The following is a 24,825-nucleotide window of genomic DNA, read 5'->3' on the forward strand; positions in this document are numbered from 1 at the left end:
TTCAAACCGTCGCGCCCTGGAATCCCAGGGCATCCAATCAAATCGCGTTTTACATTCTGGCTTGGTTTCGCAGTAAACAAAAAATGCGGCACCCAGTACAGAGCTACATTGCCGACTATGTCATGGCATTTTACCTAAATACAAAAATCACAATCTTTGGGGGAACATTCGCAGTGTTTGATCAATTCATATAAGTCATTGATCACATATCTCATCGAAATGACACCAAACCTCGATGTGTGTTTGTAAACATCACCGATGAAGTAAATCGGTAACGCTTGTTTTGATTGGTCGAAAATTTCATGCGTGAAGGGTGGTAATTTCGAATCACCGCTAGAGGGCCAGAACTGACGCCTATATCTGCCAAGGGTTCGTGGAGTGTAACGTAATCAGAAGCCTTGGCTAGCGAAGATGCTACAGAGTATACGTACTTGTGTTTATCAAATTCACACGTATGAGCATTTTAAATTAACTTCAAATAAAATATGCATTGAGTAAGAATGGAAACTAAATATGACGTGGCCATTGCGTGTTCTAAAAATAGGATTTCCAAAAATATGGATTTCCCGATACAGACACTTTAGTCATCAGTCAATCCACTGATAAGAGAACGACGAACAAGGTAAGCTACTTTTGGCCTTTGTAAAGTGACCATTTTGATTGTTAGTGATGGAATTTGAATATTTCTAACTTCTGTTTTGTATCCTGTTTGTGTAAGACTTCCTTTCAAGACGTTTGATGATAGCCTGTATTCTATATTTCTGTGGTAACGATAACATTTTGTTTCGAAACCAAAAGTAGTCTATTCATTAAGACTCGAGAACATTATCTTTTATTGAAATAAAAACAAATATAACTAAAATAGAACCTAGGATAAAAAGTTTGGCTAAGAGAATGATTCATGGACTGTGTTTACTACTAACAATTGATATTTGACCTGTTTTGTGTGTTTAGCTAGAAAGTGTCCCGTATTATTCCCAATTACTTTTGCTTTATATATATATTATGTACATTATTCGTGAACCTTTAATTTAGTATTATTGGTAAAAGTAGCAATTTTCATCTTCTGTCCTTGATATCTCTACATCTTTCGTTTTTCAACTAAATATGACGTGGACTTATAAATACATTGCCGCAGCAACATTGCGTGGCTTCTTAAAATATTAATGAGACTTTACCCTACGTAATCTCCAGTGACGTTTTGATAAAGCTAATAGGTTACTAATGTAACGTCTGGTTGTTTCCTCGTTTGTGTAAGACTTTTGATGGCAATTGGACAGAATTCTTTGTTTCTGTGGTAACGATAACGTTGCGTTTCGAAACCGAAAGTAGTCTATTCATCAAGACATGTCATTTTGAGCTCATATTTTTTTTCATATTAAAATGAAATCAATAGTGTATAATTTCTTTTGCCTGAAAAGTGAGGTTAGATCCGTTAACAACTAAAAAAATGTTAAGTCCACTTTATAAATGATTTACAGTAACTAAAATAGAACCTAGGATAAAAAGTTTGGCTAAGAGAATGATTCATGGACTGTGTTTACTACGAACAATTTATAAGTGACCTGTTTTGGATGTGTAGCTAGAAAGTGCCACGTATATTTGTGGAGAAGGCTTTTCTAATGTGTTATAACTTGTGCCCGATCCATTTGTTTCAAACAATAAGATATTTTCAAATCAAATCAGTAGAATTAATTTTACAATCATGCATACTTGCTTTTGATTAGATCAGTCGACAACTTTTTAGTCATCATTATACGAGTATCAAAATAATGAAATAATCATTTCGTATATACTGTGCCTGTACTCACTATACTAAACTACACACGCAGTGTTTACTGTCAAAATAACATTAATATAACGCTTCCAATGTACATTAAATTCAATCTAACAAAGCTAACTAAATGAAGAAAGAAATGCAATGCACCTACATTTTGTTTGGCCTGTTCACTCGAACAGCAGTAATATGACATTGACTGTATTCAACGGAAAGATTTTTTTTTTGTAATTTATATTTTATTCAGTTAAACATATATTATCAACAAACACAAGGCATCTACATTTTATGGTCATTCACACCTTTCAGCACTGATGTGTATTTCTATTATAATTTACTACGCACAAGCTTACACACACACATACACCCACATTCTCGCCCCCAGAGTCTGCTAAGCTACGCAAGCTACGCTATACCACCGTACTGACCGAGTGACATAGGAAACGAAGGGAAGTAACTCTGATGAATGAGAATGACACACCCCACGCAAACACGTTCCCACACACATGAATGTTCTAGTACATATACATACATGTACACAATACTATACACATATACATGTTCATACGTACTACATATAGTCATATACTAACTATTGCATATGACAATGAGCACACATGCTTTACTTCACATACATGTACTATTTTGATATCCATCCATTGGCATGTACACACAGCACTTACATGAAAACATATCCACATACCGCACCTACTACAACTCAAATACACCCATACAAGTGCACACATACTACACATGTTGTATATATTATTGTATACATACATATATAAGAAAATGCATATTAAACACACATTCTGTTTCTATTATCCTGCTATTCATCCATGTACAGACAAACAGACAGACATACACACAGACAGACAGATACATAAACCAACACCAACCTACTTAGACAGAAAGATACAGACAGACTAAACAGAGACACAGACATATACAGAAAGACTGACAGACATACACACAGACAGACAGATACATAGACTAACAACACCAACCTACTTAGACAAAAAGACACAGACAGACTAAACAGAGACACAGACATATACAGAAAGACGGACAGACATATACAGACAAACAGATACATAGACTAACACCAACCTACTTAGACCGAAAGACACAGACAGACTTAACAGAGACACAGACATACAGACAGTATTGACATACATAAATAGAAAGATAAAATAGACAAAAAAGGGAGAGAAAGGGGATTGAAAAATTCAACGGAAAGATGTTTGCCGCGAAATTGATACGAAAAGGATCCTTTGAACTAGACTCGGTATTTCGAAAAAAACTGTTTACATTTTGAACATTTAATTTAAAAGGAGGATTTTGTTTTGTTTAATCTGTCGATTTAACGCACAGGGACTTGACACACACTTCAAATGCATCGTCCATAGTGCTAAAATATCCACCACGGGGTCAATCGAAGACAGATGACGTAGGTAGCGAGATGGGGCTGGGTACCAATTCCCCAACAAAAGCTCATACATATCTATGTAATCCATATGATTGACCATTGGTTGAGTCATTCGTTTCAAATATATTAGTTTAGAAATGAAGTACTCTTTCTGCTTAACACTAAGCATATTGCGAGAGGAACGTCTGATTCGCCAATTGTAGCTATGATGTAACTGGGTGTGGAATACTGCTTGATGTCTTTGGCGGTATGCTTCAGTGAGGTAGCACTATAAAATCGACATCAGTTTCGGGCTTTTACACGGAGAGACAATACGGATAGAGCACAGTCTTCCGAAACACATACATTACAAGTACATATACGCATTTCGCACACAGGGGAGGGTGTCTTTAAAGTATCATAACTGTTGATAAGACGTTAAACAATACAAACTGAATAAAACTAAACCAGTCACCATATTTAAAATGGTAATCATAAGAACATTACGATTTGTAAAAACTATTAATATCATATTCTACAATAATATCCGTGAGTTTATAAAATTGCATTGAGATTGCTTATCGCCAGAGCATCAATTAAATATGACGTGGACTACCACCGATAAGAGAAAGACGACCAACGTAAGCTACATTTACTTCCGGCTTCAGTAAAGTAACTTTTTGATCGTTAGTGATAGAATTTAGATATGTGTAACTTCTGGTTGTTCCCTCGTTTGTGTAAGACTTTTGATGGCAATTGGACAGAATTATTTGTATCTGTGGTAAGGATAACGTTGCGTTTCGAAACCGAAAGTAGTCTATTCATCAAGACATGTCATTTTGAGCTCATATTTTTTTTCATATTAAAATGAAATCAATCGTGTATAATTTCATTTACCTAAAAAGTGAGGTTAGACCCGTTAACAACTTTTTTTAGTCGTTACTATTTCAAAATTATGAAATAATGATTTTATATATACTGTTCAAGTACTCCCTATAATAAACTATACACGCAGCGTTCATTGTCAAAATAACATTGATGAAAAGCTCCCAGCACATTTGATCTATTTCATCAACAAAGTTTGATAAATGAAGAATACATACAATACATATGCATTTTGCTTGACCTGTTCAATTAAGCAGATTTAAGTTAGTTTCATAATATATATGCTAAAACAAGAAGAAGAAACATACATGTATCTGCATTAAATGGAAACATGTTTGCTGCGATATCTATTCGAAATAAGTCATTTGATCGAGACTCGGTTCACAAATCTGAACATTCAATTTTAAAAAGAGGGCTTTGTATTGTTTAGTCTGTCAGTTTGACGCGCAGGGACTTGACACAAATTTTAATATCCCCGTCTATAGTGCTAAAATGCATCTGGACAGTAAACAAGAGGCCCAGAGGGCCTGTATCGCTCACCTGGATTTCATGATATAAAAACAAGAATGATGATTAAGTATATTTGTCACTGGTATTGATATGTCAATATATCATAGGCATTTTATATGGGTACGTGAGGTTTTTATACCAAAAAATGCATTAATCCATGAAATGAAATTGATTTTTGGCGCAACCCCTGATGCTACCACACAAATGTGAGCGATATTCATTGCTTAGTTTAAAAAAAGAAGTTGTTTAAACCAATTGACCCCTTTTGACCCCGCCCTCTGCAACCCGGGGTCAGCTCCTTCCGTTATAAAATTTTGAATCCCTACCCAAAATGTTGCTACCAGTCAAATATGAGCTGTTTCATAGAAGAAGTTGTTCATATCAATTTAGCCCAATTGACTACAATTTTGAATCCCCACCCCATGACCATGCTACCATACAAATGTGAGTGATATCCATTGCTGAGTTTCAGAGAAGAAGTTGTTTATATCAATTCTGCCAAAATGACCCCTTTTGGCCCCGCCTCTTAGCTCCCCGGGGGTCAGCTCTGTCATTTATACAGTTTTGAATCCCTACCCCGGGGGTTGTACCAGGCAAATATGAGCGATATCCATAGCTTAGTTTCAGAGAAGAAGTTGTTTATATCAATTTAGCCAAATTGACCCCTTATATGGCCCCGCCCCTCAGCACCCAGGGAGGTCGGCTCCACCATTTGTACAATTTTGAACCCTCACCCCAAAGGGATGCTCACAGTCAAATGCGAGCAATATCTATTGCTTGATTTCAGAGGAGAAGTTGTTCATATCAATTTAGCCAAATTGACCCCTCTTGGCCCCGCCCCTCAGGCCCCCAGGGGGTCAGCCCAGTCATTTGTACAATTTTGAATCCCCACTCAATAGTGATGGTACCAGGCAAATATAAGCAATGTACATTGCTCAGTTTCAGAGAAGAAGTCGTTTATATTAATATAGCCAAATTGACCCCTTTTGGCCCCGCCCCTCAGACCCCTGGGGGGTCAGCCCCACCATATGTACAATTTTGAGTCCACACCCCATAGGGATGCTTCTGACAAAATTTCGTCAAATTCTGATCAGTGGTTATGAAGAAGAAGTCAATTGTTGACGGACGGACGGATGGACGGACGGACGGACGGACGGACGGCCGGCCGGCCGGACGCAACGGTATGGCATAAGCTCACCTTGGTCCTTCGGACCAGGTGAGCTAAAAATGGACAAATTATGAGACGAATGACATTCGAAACCGAAAGTAGTTTATTCATCAATACACGTCATTTTGAGCTCATCATTTAAAAAAAAAAAAAATGGACAATAAAGAACGGAAAAGTTATAGGAGGAATCAAATGGAATGTCTCTATATCAGCGACATCGACGATGTTTATCAATCCATCTAAAGTGCACATGGCTGATGTTTTTTATCACTATGATCGTAACACAGCTCTCACTCACAGCCCGTATTTACATACTGTTTAAAACATATGTGTCGGTTAGTACAAACAAGCGCGTAGAAGTGCAACTACAAATGTAGTAGTCGTGGGCGGAGTGTGTCACAGTAGATACTTGATAGTAATTTTATCACTGAGTAGTTTTATTTTGATATAATCTTGTTCAAGCTTAGTAGGCACGAGCATTGCACGAGCCGCGGAGTTAATATTAGGGTCAAGTGCTTGTGATATGGATTCACTTATCTCCACATAACTGCACGACTATAAGCTAAAAGATGAACAATAAAACAACTTTTTATACATGTATCATGTGAATGTTTTCTTTCAAATCTTAAATGCAAGTCTTTGTAAGTGGAGTGTTTGGGGATATTGATATGTCGAGCAAATGGAAGTTACTTCGATAGATCAAGTGTTGCCTTACCGGTCACACCAGCCGGTAATATTTTACCGCAAACTCATTTTAACTCGAGAATATAGTCAGCTGATGTTGGCAACGGCTGGGTACTCAAAAATATAATTAAACGTCCGTCCTTTCGTTCGTATGTTCGCCAGTAGTCAGGATTTTGTTTAGCTATGCATTCGGCAATTCCTAAACAAATTATTTAATATATGTTGTACGCTTATACGCCTACGTTATGCCCTCCAACACGATTACATGGGCCACCGAATACAAGATACGTAGCCAGAAATACTCCACATACCTTTAGACAACAACATTATTTTATGACAACTTTATCAGATTTGAAATGCGTGCTAAAAGTATTTTAAAGTACTTAAGTTAATTCGCTCTTTGTCACTTAGTGGGTATTTTGAATATTTTTAATCAACAAAGTTACTTAATGTCATTAGAACATTAAAGATATAGTTCTTTTCGAGAGAGAGAAAAAACAAAAAAACAACAGAGCGAAATAGTGGAATACATTTTACAGACAGTCACTTTTTAGCCATTAGAAAGTTGGCTATTCAAATAATCGCCCTTCGTCCGTAGTCCGTCGTACGTCCGTAAGCAATTCTCAAATTTTATCTACATTTGTATATGCGAAGTGTCCGACAAACGGCCATGTCTTCATTAAAAAAATAACACTATCTTTTTCAGGCATGAAATATGGAGTTTAAGGAGCAGCTTTCTGAAGTCCAGGTTGCTTTACATTTGGAATTGTCACTTATATTTCCCCATTTAAGTGATGACGTTCTGTATGACACAATCCTTGATCACAGAAATGAGAATGACGTAGATCGATGTATTCAACATCTGTTGGACAACTGTGAGGAAACCCGACATCCGATTGACGAAGTATATTCACTGGGACTGGATTTCCGTTCTGAAAGTATGTTATACATCAACTGATCAGTGATATCAGGACAATCTTAATCTTGCCCAAGTGTCATAAAAGACAAAAGAGCTGTATTGTGCCGATACGACAGCCCCTACTGTCTTCCGTATATCTACTATATACATAAACGAAAACTATAATGTTATCGTAGACAAAAGGAAGCCTTTTATCTTAATACTGAGATATTTGTTTTTACTTTGCAATAATAATCATCCAAAATAGTTAACCTTAACGATGTATTTTGGTAGACATGTTGGGGTTTCCTGATTTACCTGATTTCTGCATACTAAAGACAAGAGTGTATGTCTGCTTTCAAGTCCTCACAATGCACCATATGATGTCCGTGAATAATCACGGGCGCTTTTATTTTGGCTAACTAGTCATCACCACTGTCATTAAAGCTGACCGTCAAGAAGTGAGTATTATTGGTGTTGAGAGCGACAGTGGGCGTAACCCTGGAATGTGTTCCCTCGTCTGGACAGGCGCTCAACACCACGACCAAAGCAAGACATTGTCAAGTCAAGCAGAAAAGTAGCTACAAAATAGAACTAGAAAATAAACCAAACATGTTGGATTCCCAATGAAGAAAATTCTGCTGGTATCACAAGATTTTTTTTCCCAAATCCCTGACATGCTAGGTATTTTTTTTATCTACTAGTATGTGAAACAGTACTTCAATATTTTATTTTGTTCTTCAGAAGATTAAAACTGTTTACATACATATAAGGACTTTTTTCTAACACAGTGCTCACCGAAGACATAACAAATCTGACTTGTGGTGACAAGACTGCCTTCACTGTCCTGGACAGAGAACACCATTCAGAGGCTGTCCCTGACTGTAAGTATACATAGACATCTACGAAGGTAATTTTACCATCATCGATACTCCAAATGTAAAGTTCATGTTCTCTTAATAAATCCCTTGTGTAAGTCCTGGCAAAACTGAAGGTGAACAACTTGTTATTTTATTGAAGAACATTATATGCTTATTCTATGTTTGGGTGTATCCAGACGGTACAGAACATCCATATGGGACAAAATGGCTGTTTTAGAGTAAATATTCAAAAATTGTAAGGCAGTAGTTACGTCACGGCCAATTTTATTTCATCTGCACCAAAATCCTATTGACACCAAACGGCGTCGGATAATTCCGCGTTTTCATAAAGTAGCGGTTCTGGTCCTATACCAGATATGGTGTCGGCAAGACTCTGGCTAGTTGCCATCTTGAAACTTGACAGTTTGTTACCGTTATATCTTGTTCACAGAAACTTCTTAGATATGTTAGGTGTCATATGTGGGGCTCTTTGTTATCAAATCATAGGGAAAATATCAGTCTTACATAGAGGCAATAAAGAATATTTAATGGTGAGCTCAAATATTCCTCTGAAATATCTTGTTTATAATTGTTGACTCCTTGACGCTTAACCACATAGGAGCGTGGTGGTTGGAGGGAGATAAATCACTAAATAAAAACAAAAAAGAAATTAATCGAAGAAAAATAATCATTTAAAAAAGATACTTTACTTAAGACTCAAAGAAACCGAAGACAAGATTTATTGATGAATGACCTTATAAAATCTTATTCAAAATAATAGATGGTAAATCATTGATCTATATGTAGCTTATGAAACAATAAAAAATGTAACAATTTATAACAACTTTTTTAATCATTATTTCTTGCTGAACGAAAGACATATCTGATCTTATGCTTGTTTTGTGTTTCAAATAAGGTTCCCGAATTGAAGAAAACCGACAAGATTTCAGAATAGTGATGATTGGAAAAACTGGATCTGGGAAAAGCGCTACAGGAAATACCATTTTAGGCAAAGAATCTTTTAAGACGAGCCTTGGAGCTTCATCAGAAACAGGGAAATGTCAAGAAGATACATCTGTAAGGATTGGAAAAAATATACTGTTGGTGGATACTCCGGGCATCTTTGATACAAGTGTACCCAACAGGGAAACTCTGAAAGAAGTTGCCAAATGTATCAGCCTTTCATTGCCCGGCCCGCATGTATTTATTCTGGTTATTCCGATAGGGAGGTTTACTCCCGAAGAAAACGCCACTGTCAAGCATTGTGAAGAAGTTTTTGGTGAAGACATGTTCAAACATACGCTTTTGGTTTTCACGAAGAGAGATGACTTGGAGAAAAACAACCTGTCGTTCAAGGAGTACCTACAAACAGCACCATCTTCACTACAGGAAATTGTGAAAAAATGCAACAAACGTTGTATTGTCATCGATAACACTTCGGACAGGAGTTTACGTGACAAAGATACAGAGAAAGTGATGGAGGCCGTCAATGCCCTTGTGGAAGAACATGGCGGCCAGTACTACACGAATGAGATGTATCAGACAGCCGAGAGGAAATGTCGTGAAAGGGAGGAGGAAGTAAGACGTCAAAATGACAAAGAAAAACAAAAGGAAACAGAGAAAATGAAAAGACGGTTAGAAAAGGAATATCAAGAAAAAACAGATCGTCTTGAAGCTGAAAGAATTACAGCAGAACAAAATATGAACTATCTCATTAAAGAAAAAGAAATTATGGAAAAAACGTTGAATGACAAATATATGGAAGATAGAGATATTGAAATGTTGAAAAGAAAATTGGAGAGAGTCCAAGAAGAGGCTCAGCAATACAAGGAAAGAGTGGAAGGTGCTAAACAGCAGCGTGAAATATGTTTACGAGATAAAGACCTAAGTACACAAAAACAATCAGAGGCCTTAGGTATGAAATATGACAGGTTGGTACGTGCCGGTCTTGCAATGACAAAGGCAGGTGCAGTGTATACAATGATCAAGGGATCGGCTGAGTTGGGATGGGGCATTTGGAATTTTTTTACTTCGCCATTTTAGACTCCTACCTTTGCAACGACGACGACTACGACAACAACGATGGCAACTACAATAACGACGACGACGATGATGATGATGATGATGATGAATTAAGTCTTAACACACTCTTTCATTAGTATCCGCTTTAATGAGCAAATAAATCGGTAAATTTAATTTTATTCAAAACCTTATTTTCAATAATTGCTTAAATTATACAAATATGAACGAAACATCGATTTTTTTTAAAAGATTTTTTCAAAGATTTTTCAAAGATTTTTATATGTTTCAACATTGTCAGCTGCCTTGGGATGGACAATCCAAAAACATGTACGCTCTTCTCTCCTCTAGTAACACATTATCAAGAAATAACCAAATATTTGATTATCGATTTAAGTCCTCTAAAATGCAGTGACGCTAATTCCGGTCAAAAATATTAACAGCTATTGAAATATGGTTCGAATTCCGTTTAAAAGCAGCCAAGTTTTTTTTTATCTAATTCCCTCACTATGCAGGAATCGAACCCACAACCGTTCAGACGAAAAATCAACACTACCAAAGCTTTGATACAGATCTAATACAGAAATGACATCCAAACTCGAGTTTTATGGAACTGAAAATCCTCCGGGCCTCTTCTTTGTATTAACTTGACCAAAGACAAAGGCTGAATTTTGTATGCAAAATCATATTTCCGAGCAATATTTGTTGTATTTCTTTTTTTAGTGGTGACCTGATTTTCTTTGAATAGTAGAGAGCAGACAATTCACATATGCTGAGAGGCGAAGCTCAAAGGAATTTGCTGAAATTGGTAAAAAGGAATAATTTTTCAAATTAATTCTGGTTATGAAATTAAGACCATTCTGCCTGGTTTTATTTTCAAGTAACCTCCTCTTAGTCAGAAGGCAAAATCCATTTTGAGAGAATCCCATATCCTCCACCCCTTTGAAAAAACATTGATTCCTTTGTTTCCGGATCCTGCTGCCATCTTCTTACGCATTCCTGTTTTTCAGGGTGGGTCTTCCCAACTATTACCGTCAATGCTTCAGTCAGTTAGATTGTTTGACAGAACTTCACTGTGGACAATATAATATGCTAAATAGTCTTTCTTTGAGCTAGAATAAGTCTCTTTTAAATTTCAAATAATTTTCATTGGTAGAATATTCTATTCTCAGGTTCCATCTGTTTTTTTCAACCAATATACTATTGAAGCCTTGGCTTACTTATACCAAATATTAATAGTATAATAAATACTAATCTAGTTATTATGTTTGTCCTCTATTTGAAAATCAAATTTGTTGAATTTATATAGTTTCCTTCTTATGACATGCTAATATCCAATGCTATGCTGTCGTGAATGTGTCTTCTATGAATTTGATATGTATATCTTGCATTATAATGTGTTTATAAATATTTATTCAGATGAGCCATATTATAGTAATTAGTAAATAATCTACAATGTTATTAGTGTTCTCGTGTAGTCTCATTATATATTTTGCCAATAAAAGTCCAAATTCGCAAATAATCGCTTTTAACCTCCAGTAGGCCCTGCGCGGTAGTGATGTGTATCTTGGCATGCGCTCCTTTATCGGTTCCATACCAGTTGGACCGGTACATATGTACGAATCTGCTGTTCTTGTAATGGAATGCAGCGTACTGTTCGAACCGGTTCTCGTGGACTGTTTTTCAAACGTACCTCTTGCATCCAAGATGGCGAAACTGTGATTCCTCATATTATATCAAATGTATCGTTTAAAACGATATGGGAACTCGCTTGCGAAGAAATCTCATAAATTACATTTATTAATATTTGACAACACGATTCAATTAGTGATTTTATATTTAATACGCTGTTAAAAACAGGAAAAAAATAGTTTATTATTACAGTTTTAATCCGTTGGAATACGTGCTGTTTCAGGTGGCATCAGATGATCAGTTGTCATGGAATTATGTGATCAATTCTTGATTATGACAATGACTATCTAGAAAACATTCCAAAATTATTAAATAATTGGACCAACGACACGTGACATTCATGAATGAAAGCTGGTGCTGTCATAGGTTTTAAAAATCCCACATCATTTATAGCTCACCCGCTCAAAAGGCAAGTGAGCTTAGTGCAGTGGTGCGTCGTCCAACATTCGTCAGTCCTTCCAGCATCAACATTTTCTTTTAAACAACTCATCTTTACTAAATAAGAGACCCAAATTAATATGGTCCGACTAGCACGCTAGAATGAAGGGGTAGTAAGTTCGTCATATTGACTTACTATAAAGATACTAGGATGACTCCATATTATAACCATGGGGTTTCGAGTCCATATACTGGGCCAGTAGTTTGGAGGGATTATTAAGTTTGTTAGAATTAATCACCTTGACCTTCATTCAAATTCACAGGGAAGATATGTCAAAAAGCGTGAACAACTTCTCAATAACCACGAGAATTGAAAAATCTTCTTTTTTTTCTCATTTTTATTTTTTTATTTTTCAAATTCACCAAACAATATTACATTCAAGTATTTAACCCTGGAGGTCAAAGCCGAAGTGTAACTTCTAAAGAGGTTACTAATGGGCATTGTTATTGTTTATACAGGAATCCTGTGGTAAATAACAATTAATATATACAATTAAATTTGTATTTTAGAGCAATTCTTTATTATTGGACCTCACTTTTACTATATGGCATTTTGCCTTTTTTGTCAGAAAATAATATTTGTTTATCTTGTAACCAAATATTGTACACTATTAACATTCGTATTCCCAAAGTATTCCTGTATTACACAAGTGTGTACATTTAAATAGTACCAAATACCAATACAACAGTAACTTAATATATATATATAATGCAAACACTTTGTATAGCAAATGACCTTAACTACATTAAATTCTAACTTGTGAAACCATGTAAAGTTGTTGCTGTTTATTTACTGTTCTAGTTGAAGCGCTAGGTCTATATTTGACCATCGTCTCCTTACTAGTTCTGCCTTTCGCCGAGAGTAAAAACAAAAAAAACAAAAAAACAAAAACACAAAAAAAAACAAAAAAAAACCCAGGAAAAATAGAAGTTAGAAGGATTGAAATCATCATAATGACTAGAACATTCTATTAAAACAGTAATGTTTATTTTATAAATCATGATTGCAGTGTGTAAAGTATTGTGATGGATACAGACTCACCAAGGATATCTAATACTTGAAATAAAGTAAAATTCAACTCACAATAACCCGCGGACACTTGCTTCAAATGACACAAGATTTTGCAATGGTGGAAAACAACACAATAATCCAGCATGAATAAAGGGCACCCTGAATGAGTTTGGATATTTTAACTGTGAATTCATTTGCTTTAACATAATATGTAATCAAAAACTGCATCAAATACCGTCTTCTCCTTCCCGATATATCAACCACAAAGACTGGATATCTTTACCTGTCTGTCAACAGCCAAAACTATGACTGGTCGTTACTTTAGATAAGTTCCGAGCTATGATGACACACGGGTCAGGGACGGCTACAGTCAGTATGGCGTAGACAGGCCTAACCCTACTTATTCAACTACCAGTTATTATACCGATACAACAGTAAAATGTGTTTATATATAACTGATGTTGTTTTATGATAACTCAGAACAGATTTACAGTGAATATTTTCAACAATTGTGTGCAAATATTTTATATATATTTGCAGCCTGAGTTCATAATGTTGGCAGACCTTTAGAAATATGGGCCAATTTATCTATCAATACGTAACCATAACAAACATCACTCAGGTCACACTTTGTTATATTGAGAAAGGAGCGGACATATAGCAGATTCATGGAATACAAGAAAAATGTATTTGTATTTTCACATATTAGTATATGAAAATTACAAGTAAAATGAAAACATGTTATAGACACGTATACATATTGTGGGAACAAAGACGAATTATTATATCAGAAAGATAGATGTTTATGTGTATTGTTAGACGATAACAGAATCTGTTTATTATCATCGGCTGTCGACACATTTGAATTTCGGGTTGGCTATACCTACCCGGGGAGTTCCGGATTATCTGAAGCAAACAATGAGGAGGGGTATATAATTAGCTGATGTTTTGATATAATAAACGTTTATCAAATAGCCTTGGTGCATCTATCACAATGTATTTCTTATGCGATGTTTACAAACACTCACGGAGGCTCATTTTGATGAGATATGTGATCAATAACTTTTATCAATTGAGCGATCACTCCGAACGCTTCCTTAAATATTGTACTCTCTGTATTTAGGTAAAATGCCATGGCATAGTCGACATGTACTGGGCGCCGCATTTATTTATTTATTTTTTATTTTGATTGCGAAACCAAATCTGCATGTAAGACGCGATTTGATTGGGTGCCCTAGGATTCCAGGGCGTGATGGTTTAAACAAGACTATATCTGCCAAGGGTTCGTGGAATGTAACGCAACCAGAAGCCTTGACTAGTGAACCTGACCTTTGTGATACAAAACGATAACAAGTAAAGTATACTCAGTTTTAACAGCAATGTGTTTTGTGTCACACAAGTAGGTACATTTGTGTTATAAGGGTTGTGCAGGATAGATTTGGTGTCCATGTTAGCAAAAGAGACATATCTTTGGCATTTACTTCATTTTGGTAGCACTATAAAGTTAATATCAGTTTACAATTGATGAGAGAAACACAAACATACCTTAGCCTGCCAAAACATACATTATACGGGTACATCTCGCATACACAGGAGAGCTCTCACAGATGTTGATAGGACGTTAAACAATACAAACCAAATTAAACCAAACCAACCACCATGTTTAAATTGAAGAATAACAAATATAAAGATAGTTAATATGAGGACATTACGAATCGTACAAACTATCAATATAATTTCCCACTATAATACCCATGAGTTCACTGAAGTACGTTGAGATAATTATTTCCAGGGTATAAACGAAAGATGACGCGGTGTTATAAATAGATTCGTTGAAGGAACATTGCATGGGTTCTGGGAATATGAATGGGTCATCCGTCTTTGGATTTCCCCTAAATATCATGACGTTTTTAGATCATGTGCTTTATATAAACCAATCGGTTACAGACACTTTAATCATCAGTCAAGCCACCGATAAGAGAACGAAAAACAAGGTAAGCTTATTAAGGTCTTCGTAAAGTATCTTTTTGAATGTTAGTGATAGAATTTTGATATGTCTAGCTTCCATTTTTTTCCATTGTTTGTGTAAGACTTTTTTTTTAAGACCTTTGACGAAAAGTTTCTGTAGTAACGATAACGTTGCGTTTCGAAACCGAAAGTAGTCTATTCATCAAGACACGTCATTTTGAGCTCATCATCATCATTTTTTTTTTTTTTTGATAAATGGACAGTAAATAATGGACAAGCTATAAGACGTATCAGAAGGAGTGTCTCTTTATCAACATCAACGATTTTTTTTATTGTTGGGGTGCACATGGCTAATGTTTTTTATATCGCTCAAAACACAGCTCTCACTCACGGCCCGTATTTACCTATCGTATAAACACATACGTGCCATGTATAAATACAAGTACGTATACGTGCAACTACAAATGTAGAACTCATGCGCGGAGTGTGTCACAGTAGATACTAGGTAGTAATGTTATCAATGAGTAGTTTTATTTTGATATAGCCAGTCTAACATCTTGTTCAAGCTTATTTTATACATATTTCACTTTGAGGTTTTTTTCTGCCTTGTTGATCAAGGATTTGACACGAACATTTTACGAGCCGTATGGTTAGGATTCATTTATATCCACATGCCAGCAAAATGTTTATCTAAATCAGGTGAATTATGTGTTTTATACATGTATCGTGTGAGTTTTTTTCTGCCCTATTGTTCAAAGAATTGACACGAACATTGTACGAGCCGCGGAGTTATGATTCATTTATATCCCCATACCAGCACAACTAAAATCAGATAAAATAAACATTGTATACGTGTATTGTGTGAATGAGTTCTTCCAAACGAAGGTCTTTGCAAGTGGAGTGTTTGAGGGTAACGTTAAAAGATATTTCAAATAATCATTTTGAAATGATGACGTGGTTTTTAAGAATTTTACCTTTTCGTTTGGATTTGAATATTTCTTTTCTTGTGAGCATTCTAATGGCTATTAGTATTTTGAGATAGTCTCGCATCGCTTTAGTATACAGTTATTGTATGGATGTAAGGGGAATAGCACTTTTATTATCCCCCGAGGCGAAGCTCATTCCGGGTAAATAGCACTTTTGACTATCAACCGGGTTAATAGCAATTTTGAGGATGTGGTTCAAATAACATTTCTATTGTCTATTTTTCATATAGTGTTTAATAAGGAAAGGTATAATAAACTATTGTACCGAGTAAGTGCTGCCTCACCGGTCACGCCAGCCGTTCACATTTTACCGCAAACTCATTTTGAATCGAGAATTTAGTCAGCTGATACTGACAACGCTTGTGAATGCAAACATATCACTTAACGTTTGTCATTTCGTCCGCCAGTAGACAGGATTTTGTACTGCTATGCATTCTGAAGTTGAAAGGTGTATGACACAGTTTTTGATCACAGAAGCAAGAATGACGTAGATGGAATTAAATGGATGTCATGAAGAAATTCAAATAAATTCACGTATCAATCGGTCGAGTCAGGATGGTTTTAATCTTTCTTAAGCACCAAAACAGAAGAAAAAATGATGATTATTTCCAGGGTATAAACGAAATAAGACGCGGTGTTATAAATAGATTCGTTGAAGGAACATTGCATGGGTTCTGGGAATATGAATGGGTCATCCGTCTTTGGATTTCCCCTAAATATCATGACGTTTTTAGATCATGTGCTTTATATAAACCAATCGGTTACAGACACTTTAATCATCAGTCAAGCCACCGATAAGAGAACGGAAAACAAGGTAAGCTTATTAAGGTCTTCTTAAAGTAAATTTTTGAATGTTAGTGATAGAATTTTGATATGTCTAGCTTCCATTTTTTTTCCATTGTTTGTGTAAGACTTTTTTTTTAAGACCTTTGACGAAAAGTTTCTGTAGTAACGATAACGTTGCGTTTCGAAACCGAAAGTAGTCTATTCATCAAGACACGTCATTTTGAGCTCATCATCATCATCATTTTTTTTTTTTGATAAATGGAGCGTAAATAATGGACAAGCTATAAGACGTATCAGAAGGAGTGTCTCTTTATCAACATCAACGATTTTTTTTATTGTTGGGGTGCACATGGCTAATGTTTTTTTATATCGCTCAAAACACAGCTCTCACTCACGGCCCGTATTTACCTATCGTATAAACACATACGTGCCATGTATAAATACAAGTACGTATACGTGCAACTACAAATGTAGAACTCATGCGCGGAGTGTGTCACAGTAGATACTAGGTAGTAATGTTATCAATGAGTAGTTTTATTTTTATATAGCCAGTCTAACATCTTGTTCAAGCTTATTTTATACATATTTCACTTTCAGATTTGTTTCTGCCTTGTTGATCAAAGATTTGACACGAACATTTTACGAGCCGTATGGTTAGGATTCATTTATATCCACATGCCAGCAAAACTTTTATCTAAATCAGGTGAATTATGCGTTTTATACATGTATCGTGTGAGTTTTTTTCTGCCCTGTTGTTCAAGGAATTGACACGAACATTGTCCGAGCCACGGGGTTATGATTCACTTATATCGACATACCAGCACAACTAAAATCAGATAAATTATACATTTTATACGTGTATGGTGTGAATGAGTTCTTCCAAACGAAGGTCTTTGCAAGTGGAGTGTTTGAGGGTAACGTTAAAAGATATTTCAAATAGTCATTTTGAAATGATGACGTGTTTTGTTTTTTTAGAATTTACCTTTTCGTTTGGATTTGAACATTTCTTTTCTTGTGAGCATTCTAATGGCTATTGGTATTTTGAGATAGTCTCGCATCGCTTTAGTATACAGCTACTGGGTGTAAGGGGAATAGCACTTTTATTATCCCCCGAGGCGAAGCTCATTCCGGGTAAATAGTACTTTTGACTATCAACCGGGTTAATAGCAATTTTGAGGATGTGGTTCAAAGAACATTTCTATTGTCTATTTTTCATATAGTGTTAAATAAGGAAAGGTATAATAAACCATTGTACCGAGTAAGTGCTGCCTCACCGGTCCCGCCAGCCGGTCACATTTTACCGCAAACTCATTTTGAATCGAGAATTTAGTCAGCTGATATTGACAACGCTTGGGAACGCAAACATATCATTTAACGTTAGTCATTTCGTCCGTGTGTTGGCCAGTAGACAGGATTTTATCTTGCTATGCATTCTGAAGTTGAAAGGTGTATGACACAGTTCTTGATCACAGAAACAAGAATGACGTAGATGGAATTAAATACATGTCATGAAGAAATTCAAATTAATTCACGTATCAATCGGTCGAGTCAGGATGGTTTTAATCTTTCTTAAGCACCAAAACAGAAGAAAAATTATATTGTGCGACAGACCCTACTGTCTTCCATTGATCATACTAGATACATCAACGAAAGCCATACCTTGGATGTTGTAATCAGTAAAAAAGGTTTCAGAAACCGAAATTCTAATTTGGAGATATTTGTTCAACGGTAGTTTTGTACTTTGTTTTGTACAATAAGGTAATTTTAACGAAATTTGGTAGACATGTTGGGGTTTTACAATGACGTATGCTTATTTGACAGACAAGCTTGTGTTTGTGCTTTCATGTTCTCACAATAGGGCATGATAACACATACCACATCTGGATACGGTTATATGCCTCTCCACCCGATCACATTATATCAATAACGGACTAACAGTTTTAACCACTATCATTAGCGTTGACAGCTACGTAGAGAGTACTAGGTGTTTAGAGAGCGAAGTTGGGTATGTCCCGGTCTGCCGAGAGAAGACACGATCTCTCTCGCCGGACATGCGATCATCCACAAAAGGCCAAAGCAAGCTATTGTCAAATTAGGCAATAGGGAACGAAAGTAACTAGAGAAGAGAGCAATACCACTTCTGTTAAGGGTTTCCAATAGGTCGCCTCCGATGAAAATACTGCTGGTAACACAATATGATTTCCTGTATCCCTGGTATTTGAGTGCACTAACGTTTGTTATGTATGTTAATAATATAAATTGTTCTTCAGATCCATCTGTTAATAAAGATATGATGTTTTTGTATTTCAAAACAGTGATCATTGAAGACGTGACGAAATCGGCACACGTCAAGACTTAATTGATTGACATGGACGGTAAGTATACCTTTAATTATTTAATATAATTTTGATACCATCATCTATACCCCTTGGGTAAATTTCGCTCTCTACACCCATAGAGTATGCCATGGCAAAATTGAAGGCTAATAAGTAATTATTTGACTAGTATCAAGAAAGAGGAGCTAATCTGAGTTCATTGACTTACGTGGATACAAGGGTCAAATAGGTAAAAATCTTAAAGTTAATAACCATAACCTAGATGCCAAGAAACCTAATATTATTTCTGCAGCATGCTGGGATGAAGGGCTACCAAGTTTGTTCAAATTAATGACCTTGACAAACGTCCAGAGACCTGGTATTTCGCTTGTGGTATGATTGGATGAAGGACTAGGAAGTTTGTTCGAAATGACCTTGACTAAGCTAGAAAGAGTTAAATTTGCCAAAATATTTAAAAGACACATTTTCAAATATCTGCGAGGTCCTGATATCTAATATCTGGTCTCTGATACACTTGTTCTTAGTTTATGTTAATGTATAAAAGGATCACTGGATAGTAGGCAAGCAAATCAGGAAACTTGCTGAAACGAAGATATATCTTATCTTACGCTTGTTTTGTTTCAAATTAGGTTTCCATGGTGGAGATGACCGACAAGCTTTAAGAATAGTTATGCTTGGAAAGACTGGATCCGGGAAAAGCGCGACAGGAAATACCATTCTAGGCAAAGATTCTTTTAAGACGAACTTTGCAGCTTTATCGGTAACAGAGAAATGTAATGAAGATACAGCTGAAAGGTTTGGAAGGAAACTACTGTTAGTTGACACTCCTGGCGTGTTTGATACAAGTGTACCCAACACGGAAATCTTGAAAGACGTCGCCAAATGTATCAGCTTGTCTCTGCCTGGTCCGCATGTATTTCTTCTGGTAATTCACACAGGGAGGTTTAAACCGGAAGAAAACGACACTGTCAAGCATTATGCAGAAGTTTTCGGGGAAGAAATGTTCAATTATATGATTTTGGTGTTCACGGGGAGAGATGCATTGGAGAAAAACAACCTGTCATTCCAGACGTACCTGCAGAAGGTACCGGCTTCACTACAGGAAATTGTGAAAAAATGCAACAACCGCTGTGTTGCTGTCGATAACACTTCGGACAGAAGTTCCCGCGACAGAGATGCTAGGGAAGTGATGGAGCTCGTCAATGCCCTTGTGGAAGAACATGGCGGCCTGTATTACACGAATGAGATGTATCAGACAGTCGAGAGGAAGTGTCGTGAAAGGGAGGAGGAAGTAAGACGTCAAAAGGACAAAGAAAAACAAAAGGAAAAAGAGGAAATGAAAAGACAGTTAGAGAAAGAACATCAGAGGAAAGTAGATATTCTGGAAGATAAAAGGAAGAAGACAGAACAAAAGATGAACGACCTCATGAAAGAGAAGGAAACGATGAAGGAAAAGTTGAATGACAAAAATATGAAAGATGAAGAAATTGAGGAAATTAAAAGAGATTTGAAAAAAGTTCAACAAGAGGCACAGCAATACAAGGAGGAAGCAGAAGATGTCAAACACCAGAGTCAAAAATATTTACAAGATCGAAATAAAAGGGTAGTAACATATTCCCAAGCCTTAGATGACAAATACGAAAGAAATATACAACCTGAGGTTGCAGCGTCACAGGCGGAATCAGTGTTTAATGTGATAAGGGGAGCTGCGGGGTTGGGATGGGGCCTTTATCAGTTTTGGGCTAGTTCAATTGAATAGCGTTAGACTCTTACCATCACGACGACGACGACGACGATGATGATGATGATGATGATGATGATGATGATGATGATGAAAGATGATAAAAAATAAACAGCCTTCATAAATCTATGATTTCCGAATAGCGTTAGACTCTTACCATCACAACAACGACGACGACGACGATGATGATGATGATGATGAAAGAAAATAAACAGCGTTTTCGGCCCGCATTACCACTAAATTACAGGACCCCCCCTTTTTTTTACAGGGCAAATAACTCTAGTAGAACGAAACTAAAGAAGTGACAAAGTGAACAAAGAGAGACAACTCTAACTGGCTTGACACTATTAATACAAATAAAAAAAAAAGGACGAGACGTCAATTTGTAAGATTTTTTCGTCCAAATACCATCAGGAAAAGTAGCAGCTTATCAAGATAAAGCTAACATATATTACCTATATATAATTACGTCCCCTTAAGTGGAGTGGTAGTACTTCCGATCGATAGTTTACCAGCTATCGTTTGTAGGTAAATGCTTCAACTACATCGTTAGTGGTTTGTTCTTTGTACCAATAACTAATTAACTTTCAATTTTATTTGTGCCGTCGTGCGAAAAAATAGATGGTGTCTATTTATTGGTTTCATGAGTGTCAATATATCCCAGTGTGCATTGCGGTCGCCTCCATAACATTTCTGTAAACTGTAAACACCTCACACACTATTTCAGTGCTAAAAGCTTAAACATGTCATAGAATGTCTGATGATGACATGTTCAAACAGAAATCACCATAATATAGATAGCAGTCATTTCCTCTGTTTATTGGTCATTTTTATTCAACGTGTTAATATGTAAAGCACATGGAAATATATAAACACAGCAGAGGTATATGGGACAAATATTTCATAAAAAAATCCTATGCAATAAATTTATCCGTATCCATAGTTACGCTAAATTGATAACATTAAAACTCAGTTCCTTCAAAAACTATGTATTTAACCAGATTACACCTTGATTTTAGGTCATAATGCGGCAAAATGTACATGTATATGAAAGATTGTCAAATTATTGACTGCTCACACGACTAAATTCATTCTTACCTACCAGATTACATCAAATTCGTCTCACGCTGGAATGTACAGAATGTGTTCAGTCTGTGTTGTGTACATCTCAAAATGTAGCAGTGACAAACCAGGACCAACTAGTCCATAAATACGTCTCACGCTGGAATGTACAGAATGTGTTCAGTCTGTGTTGTGTACATCTCAAAATGTAGCAGTGACAAACCAGGACCAACTAGTCCATAAATACGTCTCACGCTGGAATGTACAGAATGTGTTCAGTCTGTGTTGTGTAATCTCAAAATGTAGCAGTGACAAACCAGGACCAACTAGTCCATAAATACGTCTCACACTGGAATGTACAGAATGTGTTCAGTCTGTGTTGTGTACATCTCAAAATGTAGCAGTGACAAACCAGGACCAACTAGTCCATAAATACGTCTCACGCTGGAATGTACAGAATGTGTTCAGTCTGTGTTGTGTAATCTCAAAATGTAGCAGTGACAAACCAGGACCAACTAGTCCATAAATACGTCTCACACTGGAATGTACAGAATGTGTTCAGTCTGTGTTGTGTACATCTAAAAATGTAGCAGTGACAAACCAGGACCAACTAGTCCATAAATTCGTCTCACGCTGGATTGTACAGAATGTGTTCAGTCTGTGTGTGTTCATCTCAAAATGTAGCAGTGACAAACCAGGACCAACTGGTCCATAAAAACGTCTCACGCTGGAATGTACAGAATGTGTTCAGTCTGTGTTGTGTAATTTCAAAATGTAGCAGTGACAAACCAGGACCAACTAGTCCATAAATACGTCTCACGCTGGAATGTACAGAATGTGTTCAGTCTGTGTTGTGTAATTTCAAAATGTAGCCGTGACAAACCAGGACCAACTAGTCCATAAATACGTCTCACGCTGGAATGTACAGAATGTGTTCAGTCTGTGTGTGTACATCTCAAAATGTAGCAGTGACAAACCAGGACCAACTGGTCCATAAATTCGTCTCACGCTGGAATGTACAGGATTTCAAAATGTAGTACAGTGACAAACCAGGACTAACTCGTTGATAAATTCATTAAACAAATCACTGTAAAGTAACTTTTCAGTTTGTAAATCAAAGGTATTCAATCAAATATTGTTTAAGATTGTAATATTATCATAGATTGTGTCAATTATTTTATTTTATTTATTTTTCTTTTCTTTTCAATTTTTTTCTTTCAATTAATTGATGAACTTATTTTTTGTGAGTTATTTGTAAACTGTATATTGATGGTAGGTATAAGTTTATACATTTAAATTTCTGCTGAGGAAGCGACAGTCTAACCTTCGATAATGGAGCTCGTTTGTTAGTTCCCATTTCATTTTAGTTATAATATGATTTATTGTGTCAATCATTTTCTTTTTCCCTTTTTTTCAATTAATTTATGAACTAATTTTATGTGTGAGTTATTTGTCAACTGCATATTGATGGTAGGTATAAGTTTATATATTGAAATTTCTGCTTAGGAAGCGACAGTCTTACCTTTGATAACGGAGCTTTTTTGTGATTGACCTAATCACACGCAAAAATGTGGGTGCGTCAATGCACCATTCCACAAATCTTTTAAGAATTGTGTAAAGCTGTAAAATCTTAGTTCGCCAAAAATTAGCCCATTTACAGTAGGTGTTTTTCACTATAGATTTATTTTTCTGTTGATAATTTAATTTCAAGCTGCTGACTAAATATTGTTAACGGTTGTGACGAATGCTTTAAGCATGATATATTGTATTGTAACGTTTCGGTTGTTGCACCATTTGTTACATAAATTATGGATCCTTTTGTGTTAACTCTACCACAGTACAAAGAACAGAGAGTTGAAATAAAGTTCAATATTTAATTGGATCAAGTTTATAATTTATAATATGTACAAAATATTACGTCCAGCATTCACACAACTTCATGAGTTAAAGTATTTTAGAAATCCCCAGCATCTCCTGTTATATAGTATTAGTATTGAAATATACAGTGTTCCAGATTTGGAACATTGTTCCGAATCTGGAATCTGTTCCGAAATCGGAACATTTGCTCAAAGACTATAGAAATATGATTTATATTTATCTTAATTAATTCCGAATCTGGATAAAATATTCGTTTTAGATTATGACCAAACTCACCAATGAGTCAAATGAAGCCATTATTTCTGTTTAAGAATGGTTCTGATAGAATGGTCGTCTGATAGAGTGGTCGTCTGACAGAATGATCGTCTGACAGAATGGTAAAGATGCCGAGAATTTCTGCCTTGTATACCCTTATCGAATGCGCCCTCGCGCATACTATGTTTGAAACTCCCGCACTTTTACGTCACTTCCGGTTCACATACGCTATAGAAAAACATGATGGCGGCCGCCATACGAGACGTGTTTACCGGAGAAATAAACTACAACAACGTGTCTATTAAGACTTAACTACTATCAAGGTATGATTAAATACGAAAATGAGATACTCTTACAACCAAAGATCGTAAACTTCCATGCTCGCACTTATTATAAAGGCAAATACAACTCTTTCAATCCAACATTCTCATCTCGCATGGATCGACATTTTACCGCCAATAT

The 24,825-nt window shown here is 36.1% G+C and overlaps 2 protein-coding genes across 3 annotated transcripts; both read left to right on the forward strand.

The window, feature by feature from the left end:
• Positions 1-481: 481 nt before the first annotated feature.
• On the forward strand, positions 482-13,098 carry LOC117338162 (GTPase IMAP family member 4-like). Of its 2 annotated transcripts, XR_004534979.1 has the most exons (5): positions 482-622; positions 7,139-7,370; positions 8,122-8,214; positions 9,107-10,376; positions 10,933-13,098. XR_004534979.1 is itself a non-coding variant. In XM_033899389.1 (4 exons), the coding sequence occupies exons 2-4, from the start codon at positions 7,148-7,150 to the stop codon at positions 10,231-10,233; spliced, it is 1,443 nt and encodes a 480-aa protein (XP_033755280.1). In that variant the 5' UTR covers positions 482-622; positions 7,139-7,147; the 3' UTR covers positions 10,234-13,098. The 2 variants fall into 2 exon arrangements, 1 of the variants encoding a protein (XP_033755280.1); XM_033899389.1 differs by having other exon boundaries at positions 9,107-13,098.
• A 2,198-nt stretch (positions 13,099-15,296) lies between these two features.
• Positions 15,297-24,112, forward strand: LOC117338173 (GTPase IMAP family member 7-like). The gene is made up of 3 exons (XM_033899403.1): positions 15,297-15,345; positions 19,407-19,466; positions 20,057-24,112. Exons 2-3 carry the CDS (start codon positions 19,460-19,462, stop codon positions 21,184-21,186), a joined length of 1,137 nt encoding a protein of 378 aa, XP_033755294.1. The 5' UTR covers positions 15,297-15,345; positions 19,407-19,459; the 3' UTR covers positions 21,187-24,112.
• Positions 24,113-24,825: the final 713 nt, after the last annotated feature.

The sequence above is a fragment of the Pecten maximus genome, chromosome 1, assembly GCF_902652985.1.
Source record: "Pecten maximus chromosome 1, xPecMax1.1, whole genome shotgun sequence".
Classification (NCBI taxonomy): domain Eukaryota; kingdom Metazoa; phylum Mollusca; class Bivalvia; order Pectinida; family Pectinidae; genus Pecten; species Pecten maximus.